Raw genomic sequence first — 17,077 nt, forward strand, 5'->3', positions numbered from 1 at the left:
CTCCCACGGCTAGATTATCACAGAGGTACATGCCACGTTTTACAGAAGGCACACATGCTCTGAAGCATATCTGCAAGAGGCTGCAATGCAATTGAAGTATATCGAAAGAGGAAGCTCATGTGTGAGTTTGTGTTGAGTGTGTTCTGAACCCTGTCAGTGTAATTTCATGTCATTCAATCACCAGTCCGAGCTACAGTGACTATGTCACAATGGAATGCAACGGCCTTTTTGGCCTTTTGGGTTTCTTTTTTTTTTTCTGCAGAAACAATTATGAATTTAGAAAAAGTAGAAAATCACAAAAGAAAGAGAAAACAACAACATGATTTCCATATTTTCAGCTGCCATTGCAACCATCCATCCATCAATCATCCTTTTCTTATTTAAATCAGGTCCACGAGGGCGCACTGGAGCCTACTCCAAACTGATTAAAAGGCTGGGATACCCACTTGGACAGGTCACACCTCTGTCACAGAGAGACCAAACAATTACTCTTGCTCACAATTACAGCTCCTTCATTGTCAGTTTAGAATTACTGCTTAACCTTACATGCATGTCTCTGGATTGTGGGAGGGAGCCTTAGTACCCGGAGACAATCCACACAGGCACAGGAAGAACATCTAAACTCCCCACAGAAAGGCCCCAGCCGGCCAGTGCTAGCAATGCTAACAGCTACACCGCCATGCTGCCCACATTTGCTACCAAATGTTTAATATGTTGCATAAAAGTTGGGAAATTGTGGGACTGTCTTGAAATATCAAATATTGATAATGTATCACACTCCAGTGTCTTCTTGTCACTCTAAAATAGGTCTGCGTGTCTGCTGGGAAAAACTGTGTAATGCAATCTTTTCTGCTTCCGAATTCTGATAAAACTAAAATGATCAAGAGCAAGAACTGACAGAAAGATTTTTGTTGGCAGTTATTGTACTCTTTCTTCGGATCAGCTTATCAAAGATATCACAAAGACTTAAAAATGTCTTTTCTGGTGTTGGCTGTCTCAGACAATAATTCATGCTTTTGTTTCATCCGAATTGATTATTCTAACTTTTTGTTTTTAAGGTACATAAAGTCTTCTAAGCATAAAACTCTTTGATTTGATCCCATCTCAACAATTTGGAACTTGACTTGAATTAATTCTAACCTAAACAGATCTGAAGGAGGTTTTGATGATGTACAAAATTCAAAATGGGAAAAAGTGGCCCTTCATCATTCTGAAACAGTCTGACTATGCTCTTAATACAGTGAGAAGCATGAGCCCTTTCCTATTCATATTGCGATTTGAAAAGAAATCAGCAAATTCCAGGGCAGTTTCCTGTCATGGCACCACAGACATCTGCCTCCATGACTCTGTTTAGGCCTTAAAATCTAACCCGGGGACGTCAAATACATTTTACGTCTTGAGCCACATACAGCCCACTTTGATCTTAAACGAGTCGGACGAGTGATTTTCCTCTTTTTGTCAGTATAAAGATGTTTGACTACACATTACATCCCAGAGATATCTTAATACAAGAAAAGGAAGTGCAATTTCAGCAGCATGTTTAAGATTTTCTACATGATAAATGTGCAAAATTACAGAAAAGGTTTTGGTAGCTGCCCAGATTGTCCTGTGAGTATAGAGTTTTTGTTAATTCACACTGGAAATGTTCTTCTTTTTTTTAAATCAAAATTTGATAAAGAAAAATGTGATGACAAACAGGAACATTTCTATCATTTAATTCTCTGAATGGCCTTTGGGAAGGTCTTTCTCAATAGGAAATACAGTTAAAAACCCCAAAATGTATGCCCTCTTTTTCCAGCCTTCCAGTGGCCTGGATTGTAGTCTTTGTCGGGCTGATTTTGGCCCGCGGGCCCTATGTTTGGCACCCCTGATCTAAACCTGATAATAATATTTTCTCTTTATTGTTCAATCGGTTGCTCTTCTTTTACCTGTCACCAGTTATCATTTTGGTATCTTCCTACCTTGTATGTTCACACTGTACATTTTCCATATGGATCCATTCTGAACACACAAAGCATGCGTTGCCGGTCAGACAGAGGTATCCTTTGTCTGTTACTCTTCCTGTTTTTTGGGACAGGCACTGTCCTGAGGCAAATCTGTGATACTGAGTGATTTTAAAATTTTATGTTTCGGTTTGTGATAATATTAAACCCAAGTCTGGACCCTGGTGCCCTTTTAGCAGATTAGCAAAGTCCTAACATAGAAATGTTGAGAAGGGCTCTGAATGGATGTGTGTGTTTATTCATGTGTGTGCACTAATGTGTGTGGAGTCTACTCATCTGTGGGCTGCTGTGAAGTCATCAGTCAGTAGTGGCTCCTGGCAGTTATGTCTGGAGAATGGTAGCGCCTGTATGACTCCCTGTCCTCCCTCTCTTGTTTCTTTTTCTGTCTTTTGCCACTTCGTCATCCCACCCTGTCCTTAGCTCTTTTGTCCTCTCGCCATCTCGGCCATCATGTAGAGATCAGTATCTGTAGCTCCACATCCATCGGGACCATTACCGCCTCACTCATTTGTCTGGATTAGACACTTGTCCACTGCTGTTTGGCCAGATAATCTACTCTTGATTTATTGATCGACCACATGGCTGAGTGGGTATAGTGGGACCCCATCAGTGGACAGCCCTTAGAAGCTGCAAGTTATAACACTGTGTCAATGGTTGGGACTGTTTCACCACATGTGCTCTCTGTTTGTCTCTCTCTCTGTCTCATCAGAGCAAAGAGGTTGGCTTACAGCTGCAAGAAGACCTGTTGAAAGTTCTTAATGAGCTTTACTCGGTAAGGAAAACCCTTTTTATTACAGTCACAAGCAAGATTATAATTTTGTCTCACGATCGCCTGCATTTCATACAGAACAATGAGAAAGAGCCCTGCCCTTGTTGTGCTATGGGTAGGTGTTAGCAGACACCAAAACTGCTTTCTTTTACCTTTTTTCACAGTGTATTTAGACAAATATGAGCTCATAAGAAAGTAAACAGTTTAACTACAGTTACCTCAGTCATTTCCTTACGTTCTGTGGAGTACGACCACCAGGTGTGAATTTGAGCAGCATTTCTTGCCGTCATCAGCTTTATGGTGCCTTCAGGGCCCCTAAAGTTTTTAGTTAGCAGTATCGTCACATTCATATTTAATATTTTGCTCGATCTACTCCTTTGGTTCACCACCAAAATGCCTGCAAAACTAATGACATCAAATTCAACTGTACCCTGTTTTTAAAGCTGATTAGCGGATGTGCCAAAGCTAAATGGTGATCGTGTTAAACATGCCAAACCTCACTGTCTTCTTCCACCATCACGGGCATCTAAGAGTCTGGCTCCACATTTTCATGCTACTGCCAAAAGCACTAAAGCAGTCTGAGTGTGTTTCACTGTCTGCGTGTGTGGGTTTTCTACTACAGCTTAAAGCTTCAGCTAAGGCTCAGCCAGGCCCATAAAAGCAACTTTTGCACTGTAATTATAGTCTATAGTAAGAGATAGGAATAGATCTGGTTTGAGTGACGCTCACATGCTTGCTCATAGACAAACCAGTGTGTCTGTCTGCAGTGTTGCTGGAGGGTTTGAGCAGAACAGCATAATGATGGCTCTAGTGGTGGTCGCTTGAATAAGGCTGACGCTGCACACGCTCTCGTTTCACGTGTTTAACTCTTCACGGTAAACTCAAACCACACCCCTCTGCCGTCCAGCACGGTGCTGTGACGCCTTCTCTTCAATATTTTGAAGCCAGCCATTGCTCGAGGTTTATCCAGAAAAGAGAGCCAATTGGTGTTTTGAGCTGTGTGTGCACTGAGCTTTGGTGCTTCGCTTGCTCACTGGCAAAAGGCCCGCTTTTGATACGGAGCCAGAAGTGAGCGAAGAGACACACATTTGTGTTTGTCTACAAATCTCGACCCTTGTTTCCAGGTGATGAAGACATACCACATGTACAACACTGACAGCATCAATGCTGAGTCCAAGCTCAAGGAGGCAGAGAAGCAGGAGGAGAAGCAGATGGGGCGCTCTGGTCGACAGGATGACCGCCAAACGCCGCGTTCCCCAGACACCCTGGCCAGCATAAAGATGGACGAGAAACCCGTCCGGCGTTCCAGCGTCAAAAAAATCGAGAAGATGAAGGAGAAGGTGAGCAAGCCTGCGTGGGATTAAGGGGGGAGGGCAAATCGAGGGGAGCGAGCAGATAGATGACGGCTGTTTCTGGGCTCCCCACCTGTTGTCAGACAGATCTATGTTTGTGTCTCATGAATGATTTATAAGTGTGCGCTTGGCTTATTGCTAACCCTGTTTATTATTACTGGAGCCTGTCACACCAGCACGGTTCCTCTCTTCTTATTACCGGCAATCAATACTGAGACGTTACACTGAAACACATATTAACCCTCTCTCTTCCTTCTCTCATTCTGTCCCTATTCTTCTTTCCTCTCTTATCAGAGGCAAGCTAAGTACACAGAGAACAGACTGAAGGCCATCAAAGCCAGAAATGAGTACCTGCTCGCCCTCGAGGCCACCAACAGCTGCGTCTTCAAATATTACATCCATGACCTCTCTGACATCATTGATGTGAGTATAAGCGCACCGCGTTGTTGTTGTGTCTGCGTTTGAGCCAGCGGTGGCTCCTCTGCTTGATTATAACGCGTCACGGCCTGTTGAAATAACGAAGCAGTCATCAGCACGTTTCATCTCCGAAGAAACTGACACGTGTCTGGACAAGCAACATTTAACTAGGTAGGAGGTGGCATGTAGCAATACATCAGTTCTATTTATTTGTTTGTTTGTTTTTTTACAGGTTTTTTTGTTTCGTTTTAGTTTAAAAATTGTGTATAATTTTGCTTGGAACCAGCAAGCAGGTACCAGCTGGAGACAGTGTTCCTATCATGCCTGTGAAGCAAATTAAGGAAGCAGTAATCATGCAATTATTCATGTGTATGCATAAACAGTTTCTGCAAGGGTGACCTGAAAGGGCAGCGAAACAGGCTCATGACCTGAGTGTCACAGAAAGCTCCAGCGGCCCCAATGGCACTGGACAGCTTCCTGTTGCTGGAAAAGAGGATACTTATCTCAGCATGTATTCAGCCTTTTTTCTGTATTTATTCATCCTGTAAGTAAACTGCTACACCTTTAGGTATTAGATTATATCCAGTTTTATGTTTTAAAAATGACACATCTTTATGGTACTTCATGATAAATAACCATGAAATCACTTAATAGTAGCAGGTACAGAGAGAGGGACATATGCTATCGTAAAACAGCAGAACCAATATTATTATCAGCACTTCTTTTTTCTTTTAGCAAGATATTCCTCCTCTCCAATATCACAATGTTCATTCATTCATCAGACTTCGAGGGTCAGGTTTAAAAAAAGTTCTTTGTAACAGCTTTTTTAAAATATATTTTGAATGAATACCATTAAGGAGAAGTTAGGGTAGACTACGGTTATTGTAGTAAGACGATATTGATCGTACAGCACTTTCCACTTGTATTTGATAAATGATGCTGACATAAAAATACAGGTCAGCAATGTGTGGGAGAAGTCTAGTGACACTGTCATATACCATGTTAATTCAGTGTTTCTGGTCTGTTTCTGGCTTTCTCTCTAAACATTTCCCATGTGCCACTGAATAAATGAATGAATTGCAGAACAAAGGGGCAAAACTATAAAAATTACAAAGTTAAAGAGAGTGGGGTTGTTTTTTTTTAACCAATAATGTTTATTCATACCATATGTCTGCATGTGTGATAGTGCTGTGACCTGGGCTACCATGCCAGCCTCCACCGAGCGCTGAGGACCTACTTGTCTGCTGAACAGAATGTGGAAACATCCAAACAAACAGGGCTTGGTGCTCTAGAGGGAGCCACAGAGAGTCTTGAAGCCAACGGGGACAAACAGAAACTGATGGAGACCTACAACAATGTCTTCTGCCCACCAGCTCGCTTTGACTTTCAGTCCCACATGGGAGACACGGTAGAGTCGCGTTGCTCGTTTGTGTGTTAGAGTAAGTGTATAAATGTGATTGTTCTAATATGTGTAGTTTTTATTTTTTTCATTTATAGATGGGAGTGATGTGTGCACAGTCGCCACTTGAAAGCGACCTGATCCAGAGGTGTCAGCAGCTGCAATCCCGCCTCTCCACGCTTAAGATTGAGAATGATGAGGTCGGGCATGTTTCTTTTCTTCTTCTCGTTTTATTTATACATTTAGCCTCCCACACTTTCCACCTGCGCTGCGTGTTAATCCCAGCCTGTTTTATATCATTGCTGCCATTCAGGTGAAGAAAACCATGGAGGCTACTCTGTCCACCATTCAAGACATGGTGACTGTGGAGGACTATGATGTCTCCGAGTGCTTCCAGCACAGCAACAGCATGGAGTCAGTCAAATCCACTTGTGAATCCTATCTCAGCAAACCCAGCCTGGCCAAGCGACGGGCCAATCAGCAGGAGACGGAGCAGTTTTACTTCACAGTCAGTTCCAATTAATGCTATCATTTATCTAGCAATGACTCTGGTCATTAATGTTCATTTGTGTTGGCTGGAAAGGATAATCTGCACAAACTGTAACTTCATCATGTGTGTCTTTGTATGTGTTGTAGAAGCTGAAGGAGTTTCTGGAAGGCAGGAACCTGATCACCAAGCTGGAGGCCAAGCATGACCTCATCAAGAAGACCCTAGGAGAGGGTGAGTATGACTGCCAAAATGTCCTTCATATCTTTTAGAAGTTGATCTTTTTTCCTTCCCATCTGGGTGAGTGTTTACGTGCTGGGAGTCCTCCAGTGGGACTGAGGAGGATTCAGGATTCATGAACAGTCTGGTGCCCAGAGGCTAAACAGGGAACAAATCTGAGAGATGAGTGGTGCAGTGGGGCGCATCAGTGAGCAACGCAGGGAAGCAGAATCACTTTAATATATCTAATATCCACACGTTCAGTGTGTGTGACAGAGGGCGAGGGTAGGTCAAAGTGACAGTGACCATATGTGGATGCAGCTGTTTGCTTAACTTAGTTTGTGTGTGGGGAAGGTGTAGCAGTGGGCTGAAAGTGCCATCCAGTTCACAGCGTTGTGGGAGAACCCCTCCTGAGTTGTGTGTGTGTGTGTGTGTAAAGCTAAAAGTGGGAAGTGTGTTTCTCTTTTTTTTCTGTTCCATCAGACAAATTTCCTCATGCGTCCTGTTTCTGCTATAACTGCCTATCTCTCTCTTCTCTGTCATAACTCCCTTTACCCCACTCCACCCCCATCCCCTTTTCCTTCCTGCTTCTCCCTATTTTAGGTCAGAAGACTGACTGTTGCCTTGCCAGGTAGGTGTGGCGTAGGAAGGAAATATGCTAATATACACATATAGGGACCCACACATGCGCGCACACACACATATATTCACACACATATTTACCAAAGCAGTGTTAAAGCCTGATTTCTTGGCAGGCAGGGTTATTATTTTCCTTGTCAGTGTTTATAGATATCCTCAACACATGTCCATGTGTGTCTGTGTATACAAATAGAGTATTACCAGAGTTGGGAGTATAAATAGACTTTCTCTGGAGACATAATGACAGAGTGCCGTTCTTTTTTTCCCTTTTCCCTCTCTGCTGCGTAGCGGACGGAGAAACTCAACAGTACGGAAGCAGGTAATTATTTTTTGAGCATTTTGTGTGTGTGTGTGTGTGTGTGTGTGTGTGTGTGTGTGTGTGTGTGCTTTGTTTTTAACTCAGGCCACGTGATTTCTCACAACATCCTCCTCCCATAGGGTGAATTTGTACCTATTATTTGTATCGTATTACTCATTTTAATGTAACCCGATATAGCAATGCACAAACGTACATGTCTGCTTCTACAGTTGCATCTGTAGTAGCTGATCAGCAGGCAACCTTTTCATGAGAGAATCTGGTGTTTGTAGCTCCCCCTTGTGGTTGTGTTTGTTTTAAGCGCTGGCTTAAAATGTAATCCCAGTAATTGTTAATTTTAAATTATATCTAAAAAAAAAAAAAAACATAACTGTGATGAAATATCTTTATATTCTGAGCATGTACTGTCTAATATGGATTCCTTGGACTCACTGCCAGAGATTTTTTTGGAATCCCCAAACAAACAAAGGGAAAAGGAAAAGGTGCTGTCTCCTAGCAACAGCTGGGAACCCAGTGCCCACTGTCCTTCCCCCATGTCTGATACCCGTTCCTTCTAAATGTGTGCACCCATGCATGTGCATTTGCAGACATGTCAGAAGAAAGAAATGTGCCGTTTTCTTCCTCTGACAGGAGTAACTCTTTTCCCTCTTATTGCAGGAGTCGGGCGAAACCATTCCCCTGATGGTTGAGAGCTGCATCCGCTTCATCAGTCGCCATGGTGAGGAAATTCTGCGGTGAAGTGATAGGTTTAGGATCAGCTTTTTTCTCTCTGCTGATTGGTTAAACTACTACAAATGCGATTGGTTCTGGATCTCTTTGAACTGGAAAAAATGTATCAGAATTCTTCCCTCTAATTTCAGATTTGTGAATCTCTGAAATTGAACAAGGGAATTGATATTGACTTGTGTGCGGTTGTGTATGTGTGTAGGTCTGCAGCATGAGGGAATCTTCAGAGTGTCAGGCTCACAAGTGGAAGTCAATGACATCAAGAATGCTTTTGAGAGAGGTAACACTGTCCTGCAGGAAAAACAAGCATTTCCCCTCTGTTGTGTTTATCTAGCGCGTTATTATCCGTTGTGTCCCACGGTCCCTCCTCTTCTCATCCGGTGTAGGTGAGGACCCGCTCGCAGGGGACCAAAATGACCATGACATGGACTCAATTGCTGGTGTGCTCAAGCTTTACTTTAGAGGCCTGGATCACGCCCTCTTCCCTAAAGAAGTCTTCCATGACCTGATATCCTGTGTCTGTAAGTGTTACTTCCTTTTGGCTGTTTGTGTGTTTATGAATTTGAGAGTGTGAGTAATCTCATGGGGGTTCATTTTCATTTTCAGCAATGGAGAGCCTCACAGAGCGGGCAGTTCATATTAAGAAGGTTCTGCAGTCCCTACCAAGTAAAACCCTCATCATCATGAGATACCTTTTTGCCTTCCTCAACCAGTGAGTACCAGAGCGCTCAGAGGCCAGATGTTTGGGATTAAGCTATAGATGTATCACTAACTACAATTTTGAACATAGATGGTGTGTATTAATGTGGTAGCACAGTCTAGTGTAACGCTTTGTTGGGAAACCTACTGGGCCACACCTTTTAATCTTTGAATTCAGGTGTTTTCACTTCCTGTGTCGCACATAACCTGCTCCTGCTCTTTGACACAGTAGGAACAGTGGATTCACTAATCTTAAAACAAACAGCACAAAAGTAGGCATGCAAACCTATCACAGAGCTACTGCTAATAATTAAATGTCATCAAACTGTTGATTTGGACAACAGAGTTCAAAATGTATGTATAAAAATGTAAGTAATTCACTGAATCTTCATTCATGAAGAAATATACTTTCAGTATCAATCAATGTAGAAAGAGTCCACAGAGCAGAAGTCTAAAGGAAGTATGGTTAAAAACAATATCTACTACATAAAATCTAAAACTTGCTTAACCACGTGTAAAGGTCACTATAAGCAGCCCTATTCTGATCCACTTGACCTATAGCAGTGGTTCCCAAACTTTTTTGCTGGGCCCCCTTTTGTTTTACAAAAAAAGTGTTTGTCCGTGATTTGGAGAACCCAGCGCTGCTCCCGATGCAAGGGAAACTAATTCTGTCGCAGAGACCTACCTCGGCAAAGGAAAGATATGCTTCACCATATTTTCTAGTCTTTGGCTTGGAATGAAGTTGGTTTGGAAACATATTTGGCGATGCTTCATCTCCAGCTTTGCGTTTGTGTGGGAGCCCCGTCACAAAACCAGTCAATGATGTCCAAGGGTTCTTTTTTTGTTTTTTGCGGGCCCCACACTTTGGGAATCTCTGACCTATAGTCACTTGATTATTTGGTAAACATCCGATTTTATATGGCCATCTCACACAGAATCAAAACATCCTTCAACTTTCATGGAAAGTCAAGTTCGGGGTCATAAAAGTCCACAAAAGAAACTATAACAAGCCCTTTATTACTCAAGAAACTGTAAGCCTTCCTCTCTGTGAAATTAATAAATTTCCTCCATTGAGTTTATTTTAGTAGTTCAATATTCTGAAATGGACTCAGTTTCATCACACTAGCCAAAAATCCAATCTCTTTTAAAAAAAAAGTGAAGAGCAAACAAAAAAGCTTTTTTAACAAAGGTACTAATCTTGTATCAGTTCAAAGAAATATTAAACTAAGAGCAAGACCACAAAAAAACTGTCTGAGTGCATGTACGGCACGCAGAGACGCAATCCATTCTGTCCAGTCCGTCCTTAAAAGCCGTGACTAAACCCTTCAGTTAAAGGGAGAAAGGGTAAAAAGCAATATGGTGTGGGAGACGTGACATTTGAGACTCATGGGTAAACCAAGTGGTCCCAGACAGCTCATGTGGAGAAGGGGAGTTTCTTTTACGTGAGTGATTTACAGTCAACCCCTAAACTCCTGCTTCTTCTCACTCACTGAAACGCGCACACACATCGTCGGAGTCTCTCCATCACCAGGTTATAAATGACTTGTCATGGTTGTTTGGGTTTATATGTTGAGACTCTGCTTTCTCTTCTGCCCAGCCTGTCTCAGTACAGCGAGGAAAACATGATGGACCCCTACAACCTGGCAATCTGTTTTGGCCCCACCCTGATGTCTGTCCCAGAGGGTCATGACCAGGTTTCTTGCCAGGCCCATGTCAACGAACTCATTAAAACTATCATCATCCACCATGACACCATCTTTCCTGGACCGCAAGACCTGCAAGGCCCCATCTACACTATTCCTGGAGTTGGAGATGACTTCTGGTGAGGCTTGGGGAAGAAACCCCATAAATCACAATGGGATGAAACTTAAATTACTAAAGCTTCTTGAAGCTAACTGGATATATCTTCCAATTGTTTTTCAAACTGCTGTAGAAGGGACTTAGAGATGATGAGTAGGCCAGAAATGGGGAGTGGGGGTTGATTTAGAGGCTGCCGGGGAGTGATGGAGGCTCAGCTTGTCTGCCCTACTCTGGGTAAGGGGCCACGAGGATCAGCTTACCCTCTGTCACACTAAAGATTAAAGCCCCGCCTAACCACAGAGCACAGCGTGTACACACTCACACACCACAACGCACACAATGGTTACTTTCAGTTTTACTATAATGACAAGCCCGGGCACCAGTTATTATGATTGCTGGCAGTCATTCCGGTTGTACAGACTGTATGTCACACAAAGTATGGTGACTACATTCACGCTAGCATATGCTAACTTTATTTGAATCGACCAGAATGATTCTGTGAGCTTGTGTCATCGCTACAGAAAATATATCCACAGGGTAGTCGATTGTTTCATTTCAATATTTTAAACATCTTATACAATCCCTGCAAATGACAAAGAAATTCCAGCAGTCTGTGTTTTTCTGTTACATTCAATTCACCAACCTTCCAAAACAAATTTGTTTTTGATGGCAGGCAGCTCAGAATGGGTGAACACCACGTTAAGCACTATGTAGAACCTGTCTAACCTTAAAAGGCTCTATATAACTGCAGACCACAACTTGGTCTGCAGTTATAACTTGGTGCAGGATTTTGAGGTCAGATTGTGAGTTATCAGAGAAGTATGGCATCCTCTAACTCCTGCTGCCCTCCATTTACTGTAGTGACAGTCAACACTGTGAGCCCCCTCTTGTGGAAGAGCCAGCACCTGACACTGTCTCTGTCAGCCATAACAGCGAAGATGGTAAGTAACATACAAAACTAACTACATGCACTGTATGTGCTTTATATACTGGCTTGTTTTTCATTAGTTTAGGAGATCTCATGCTTTCCTAACCATTTACTGTGGCTTAAATTTTTTTGTGCAAGCTCACGTCTTGCTCCCATTAATCTGTTTTGTTATTGCGCAGCAATTTTTAACGTGATTGCAGTCACTGAATGAAACAGCACTAACCTGCCATGCGCTAATCAGGCTTCCTCTCTCCTACACCTCTCTATTCCCTCATTTTTGCGGCTCCTCTGCTCCTCCGCTCCTCTGCCACGTCCCCTGTCTCTCCGCCGTTCTCTGAATCTCAGGCTCCTTGGCTGTTTCAGAGTCTGATCCAATCGAAGCCATCGCTAGGTTTGATTACACAGGCCGGACCGGTCGGGAGCTGTCATTCAAGAAAGGTGCCTCTCTGCTTCTGTACCACCGAGCCTCTGATGACTGGTGGGAGGGACGACACAATGGAGTGGATGGACTGGTGCCACACCAGTATATTGTGGTCCAAGACACGTAAGATCTGTTCTAGTAATTAATCTACGTCATACATTTTAAGAGGCTGACTTTTGTATTCATTAAATTAGATGTTACTTTAAAATTTTTGTCTGATATGAATGTTGGTTATAATAATAATATTTTACCCAGAGAACAAAGAGGCCTCTGTCAAAAGCATAAACTGGAATGATGTCAAACACTGACCATGAGTAAATACAGAAACTAGTCCAGTGGAAATCCCCGTTGCTAAGGAAGTGCAGTCATACAGACTGCATATCATAGCAGATCAATTTCCTCTTCAGCTTAGCCTCTTGTTTAAACAAGCATGCAGAGAGGCTTGTTGCGTTAGTGTAAGGATTTTCCCTCCCTGCTACCCAAGCACAAAAATCTGAACCTCATGTTCACTGCTGTTGCTAACTGTTCTGCAACTGCATTGCAAATGACTACAATGAGATCTGGGATTTATATAGAGAAATACCTTATTTCTTTTGTACAAGTATAAATGTAAGAGTAGGTCAAGGCAGATTTCTATTATTTATTTAATGCAGCTAAGACTGTTTTTTTTTTGACTGCTCGTGGTTCGCGTGGAAGTAAAGAGCAGCTGCTATATAGCTTTAAAATAAGCTTTTTCTTGCAGATGTGTCAGTGTGCGTTATATTCTCTGCTTTGTAGGTTTGATGCAAGGCAGAGGCAGAGCGGGAGTAACGCGATTTTGCTGTGTTTCTTTTTTCCCTCCAGGTCTGATGTGGGGCGAGGAAGTCCAAAGCCAGACTTGGACAGCAGGGATCTGCTGGAGGATAGAGTACCCACTCGAGTCAGTGCTGCCTCTCCTACAGGAGCTCATGTAGCTGACATCTATCTGGCCAACCTGAACAAGTGTGTATCGTGTGCAGATACGTCTCAAAATATATACGTTTCAGTCAGATGACAGTTTGTGACATTAGTCATGTGTGGTTTTATTCTTTTCAGATTGTTTTTCCATTAGCTCCATGAACATTTCGTAATGATTCACAATAGTATAGAAAAGAAATGAGTAAAACATTTGTGTTATTCAGGCTGAGGAAACGGCCGGAGCCCGGGAACATCAGAAGAACGTTCCGCTCAGAGAGCGACAGCACAAGTCCAGGAACCAGCGGAGGCGGGGGAGGAGGAGTGAGGACCGCTTCTCTTCCTGTTGGCGGCGCTCTTGTAAAAGAAACCGGGGACAAGCGACCCGTGAGCGCTCATAGCATCCTCAACTCAGTTACTCGCCACTCCTCACTCAAGACCAAGGTACTGTAACTGGATCTCCTTTTGTATGCAGACATGGAGTGACTGCACTATTGCTGTCTGGGAAAACATTTAATTGAGGCCATTGTGCTGCTTTTAGGTGGAGAGTCCACAGCTGCGGAAGACGACTACAGCAGGGCGCTCCAAGAGCTTCAGCAACCACAGACCACTGGACCCTGAAGTCATAGCCCAGGTGGATCCCCTCTCACAGGTACTGCTTTCATTTCAGCTTCAAGTTTAAACATCTGGAACATTTCAGCTTTCTGTCTGTGTGTGTTTACTTTATGTCTGATTCCTTCATTACAGGACATTGAAACAACCTTAAATGAGTTCAGTAAGTTGGAAAGACAGAGCACCCCGAAACATACACATACCCCTGACGTGGTGCTGGACACCTTGGAGCAGCTGAAAAGCGGAGGAGGAGCTTCAGAGCCCTCTAGTCCACTCCACTCCCGTCTGTTGCGGGACAATGAGGGAGGCTCACACGCCCATTCACTCCAGCGCAGCGCCTCCTCAGCTAGCGACGTGCCCTCCTCCTTCCGCCCTGCCAAGAGCCAGCCACGGAGCCCCCTGCCCTCTGCCACGTCCCCGTCTTTGTCCACCTCTCACTCCTCATCCCTATCTTCCTTCAGAGAGTCGCGCCCGCCAGCAACAAGGCCCAAGCCGGTGGTGTTCCCAAAGGGTGGAGGAGGTAGCGGCAGTCCAGCAATGGGCTCCCCAACCTCCACTGTTCCCCCTACGCCTCCTCCTCCACCTGCAGGCCACACACACTCTCTCCCCCACACGCCTCCCCCTCCCCCTCCATCCCAGTCTAATGATAAATCTTGCCCTGCTTAAGTCCCAAAATGGAAATCCTGATTCTTGCAAACTCTTAAGATTCTTGCAGCTCTTCTGTCAGGTGCCAAAAGCGCTTCGCTTGTTACACATAGGACCCATAACCCAATTCTCACATGTAGCATTCACTACTTGGAGACCAGATGAGTTCCTTATGATGCCATGTTCAATTTAGTGTCAAGTTTTTAATCTGCCCTCTCCTGCCAGCTCTGCTTTACTACAGCTCAACTATCACTGATAAAGCAAAAGACACTTCTTCTCTCTTTTTTTCCTTCTTGCCACCACAGAGATTCCAGACGTTGCTGGATTTTCAAATCTTGTACAGGGGAGCAGGACTCAGGGTGGACTCATACAGGCCCTGGAGCTTGCATACACTAGTTTGCGTTGTATGAAATTCCATTTGAGTGGGCGTGCAAGAGTGTTACTTGCCTTTTATACACAGATTTATGTGAGGAATAAAAAGCACTGTTTTTTTAATTTGTTTGGTTTTTTGTATAGTAGACACGACAGCGTTTTTTATCTTTTTAATGACCCCGTGACTAGCAGACCAGATTTCAGAGAACAGACTGTGAAATGCTAACCTCTAACTCACACACTGACCTGCTGCTTCAGAAGTGGAAAGCTGGAGGTAAAGGCAGACTTTTGGGATGATAACAAAAAGAAAAGAAAACTGGTCCAAATACCTGTGCAAGTCATATGATGGAGAGCTTTACTTTGCCTTTTTCCTTCAGTGTTCAATATCATTTCGAAATATTCTTATTTTTTAATATTTCTTTTTTTGTATTCGCACCACAACAGGAGCATAAAATAACATGGCCAACAATAATTTTAAGTCTACGTAAAGCAATACAAATGCTAAACCCTGGTAGTTTGTGGCATTATGTGCTGCTCGTCTCCTGCAGCTCGGTTTTGTGTGTAGGGGACCACTGAAGACCCAGCATTTTCCTATGTAGTGTTGGACTGTACATGCAAATGTACGTTTTCTTTAAACGTATGTGCGTGGCAGTGCTTTTGTTTTGTGGCAGCTAAACCCCTTTCAGGTTTTCCTTGCATGCTGGGGGCCGCTGACTGCAGCCACTGCAGCAGCAGCAGCTGTCCGAGTCCAACTCCAAACAGAGCTACATTTTGCTCCTTTTAACGACATCCTTCAAACATAGCCGTAAAAAAAGGAGTTTTGATTATTCTAACAGTGTGTATGTATATTTAATAATCACAATGATAACTGGAAGCACGGAGCTGAGATTCCTCCTGAGTGTGTTTATATAAAAGCACAACCAACCACCTCATCAAATACGTTCTTACGCAAAGTTTGTTTATATTCTCATTTGGGTTTTTTTTTTTTTTTTTTTTTTTGGGTTTTTATGCTCAGAATTTGTAAATTGTGGAGTTTTGTAGCCACCTGGGTAAATGCACATGCGTGCTCCTGTGTCAGGCACGCATTGGCAGAGTATGTATGCACCTCACCCAGCCCTTGCCTAAGCAAAAATGGATGCCAACCAACAGCAACTGCCTGGAGACACACAGAAACTTCTCCGGTGTTTTGGAGTGCTGGCCGCCTGAGCGCTGAACAAATATGCACTGTATAAATGTCACCAGATAAAAAGCGTACAGGGATACTTAAAATGTCTTCGTTTGCCAGTTGTCTTCACCCAGATCCAAGAAAGAAAGCCTTTTTTTGTAACCGTGTTGAACAAATGCTAAACTCACATTACCCAGCACATAGTGCACTCATGGATGCTCTCTCTCTCCCAGGCAATGATTTGTTAGTGTTAAGGTTTATTTTTAATCACTGTATACTGATTGTGTGTTACCTTGTGTATTTGTGTTGCTCTTACCTCATCATGAGAACTGGAGGGATTGTGCGCGCGTGCATGTGTGTTCGTGTGTGTGGTTGTGGTGCAGAAACATGAAATGACATTGTCGGCACAAACACTCTCGCACATACACACCATGCATGTGGGTGGTTGGTGTGTTTTGTCCCAGTTGTGCTGTCCAAAGGGAACTGGGAGCCTCTTTTGATCTCAAATCAATCATCGTGCACTTGAACAACTTGGCTTGCATGTGGACTAACTGTGTGGGGATGATAATGTAGGCGTTGAATATTGTTACATATGCATTTTTGTGTCAGTTTGAAAATGACAGAACTTAAAAACAAAACAAAAAAAAGACCGTAATGTCAAATCTATTTATAGTTGTCTCTGTATTACTGGAGAATCCTGTGTTCAGATTTACTTTGTAAATACAATGTTGTACATTACAGAGGTACACTCTTTTTTTGGTACAATATTGTACAGTAATAGCAATAGTAGTTTAATCAAATAGGCCTTATATAATATTCCACGTGTAGTTCTTGTTGTAGATCTGCTTTTTTGTTCTTTTGTTTTTTTTAATAAACATTGCTTGCTATAAAGATTCTTGATTTGTTTGTAACAATAAATTGACAACATGAAACTCCCAGGAAGTCGTTCTTTAAAACGTTATTTCCAATTTTATGTCTGTCCACTGTTATTTGTTTATTACGTCTTACTATTGTGCATTAGTAAGACGTAATAAACAAATATCCACGGCACGAAGATACAGCTGTCCAAAGGGGAGTTTAATCGATTTAATGTTAAGAAAGTCAGAAAATCCCTTAAGCCGTGCAGAACTCTCAAAGAACTCTGCAAAGTGCCACACAGAAAGATGGATGAATGC

The 17,077-nt window shown here is 43.0% G+C and overlaps 1 protein-coding gene across 4 annotated transcripts in view; it reads left to right on the forward strand.

The window, feature by feature from the left end:
- The window catches only part of srgap2 (SLIT-ROBO Rho GTPase activating protein 2), a 55,874-nt gene extending 39,092 nt beyond the window's left edge, over positions 1 to 16,782 (forward strand). For 3 of the 4 annotated variants that reach the window (XM_085456332.1, XM_085456333.1, XM_085456335.1), the window contains 20 exons: positions 2,713 to 2,775; positions 3,897 to 4,112; positions 4,419 to 4,547; positions 5,728 to 5,949; positions 6,039 to 6,140; positions 6,254 to 6,448; positions 6,577 to 6,661; positions 7,250 to 7,277; positions 7,574 to 7,604; positions 8,259 to 8,319; positions 8,530 to 8,607; positions 8,714 to 8,848; positions 8,934 to 9,039; positions 10,624 to 10,848; positions 11,688 to 11,767; positions 12,100 to 12,298; positions 13,019 to 13,156; positions 13,336 to 13,552; positions 13,650 to 13,760; positions 13,856 to 16,782. In XM_085456332.1, coding sequence (XP_085312458.1) covers positions 2,713 to 2,775; positions 3,897 to 4,112; positions 4,419 to 4,547; positions 5,728 to 5,949; positions 6,039 to 6,140; positions 6,254 to 6,448; positions 6,577 to 6,661; positions 7,250 to 7,277; positions 7,574 to 7,604; positions 8,259 to 8,319; positions 8,530 to 8,607; positions 8,714 to 8,848; positions 8,934 to 9,039; positions 10,624 to 10,848; positions 11,688 to 11,767; positions 12,100 to 12,298; positions 13,019 to 13,156; positions 13,336 to 13,552; positions 13,650 to 13,760; positions 13,856 to 14,386 — 2,952 coding nt within the window. In that variant the 3' untranslated portion in view covers positions 14,387 to 16,782. The remainder of the gene's footprint in view (positions 1 to 2,712; positions 2,776 to 3,896; positions 4,113 to 4,418; positions 4,548 to 5,727; positions 5,950 to 6,038; positions 6,141 to 6,253; positions 6,449 to 6,576; positions 6,662 to 7,249; positions 7,278 to 7,573; positions 7,605 to 8,258; positions 8,320 to 8,529; positions 8,608 to 8,713; positions 8,849 to 8,933; positions 9,040 to 10,623; positions 10,849 to 11,687; positions 11,768 to 12,099; positions 12,299 to 13,018; positions 13,157 to 13,335; positions 13,553 to 13,649; positions 13,761 to 13,855) is intronic. The other variant, XM_085456334.1, reaches the window with a different exon arrangement.
- Positions 16,783 to 17,077: the final 295 nt, after the last annotated feature.

The sequence above is a fragment of the Copadichromis virginalis genome, linkage group LG5 (assembly GCF_057382275.1).
Source record: "Copadichromis virginalis isolate Kocher_CV1m ecotype Utaka linkage group LG5, C_Virginalis_male_GT1.1, whole genome shotgun sequence".
Classification (NCBI taxonomy): Eukaryota; Metazoa; Chordata; class Actinopteri; order Cichliformes; family Cichlidae; genus Copadichromis; species Copadichromis virginalis.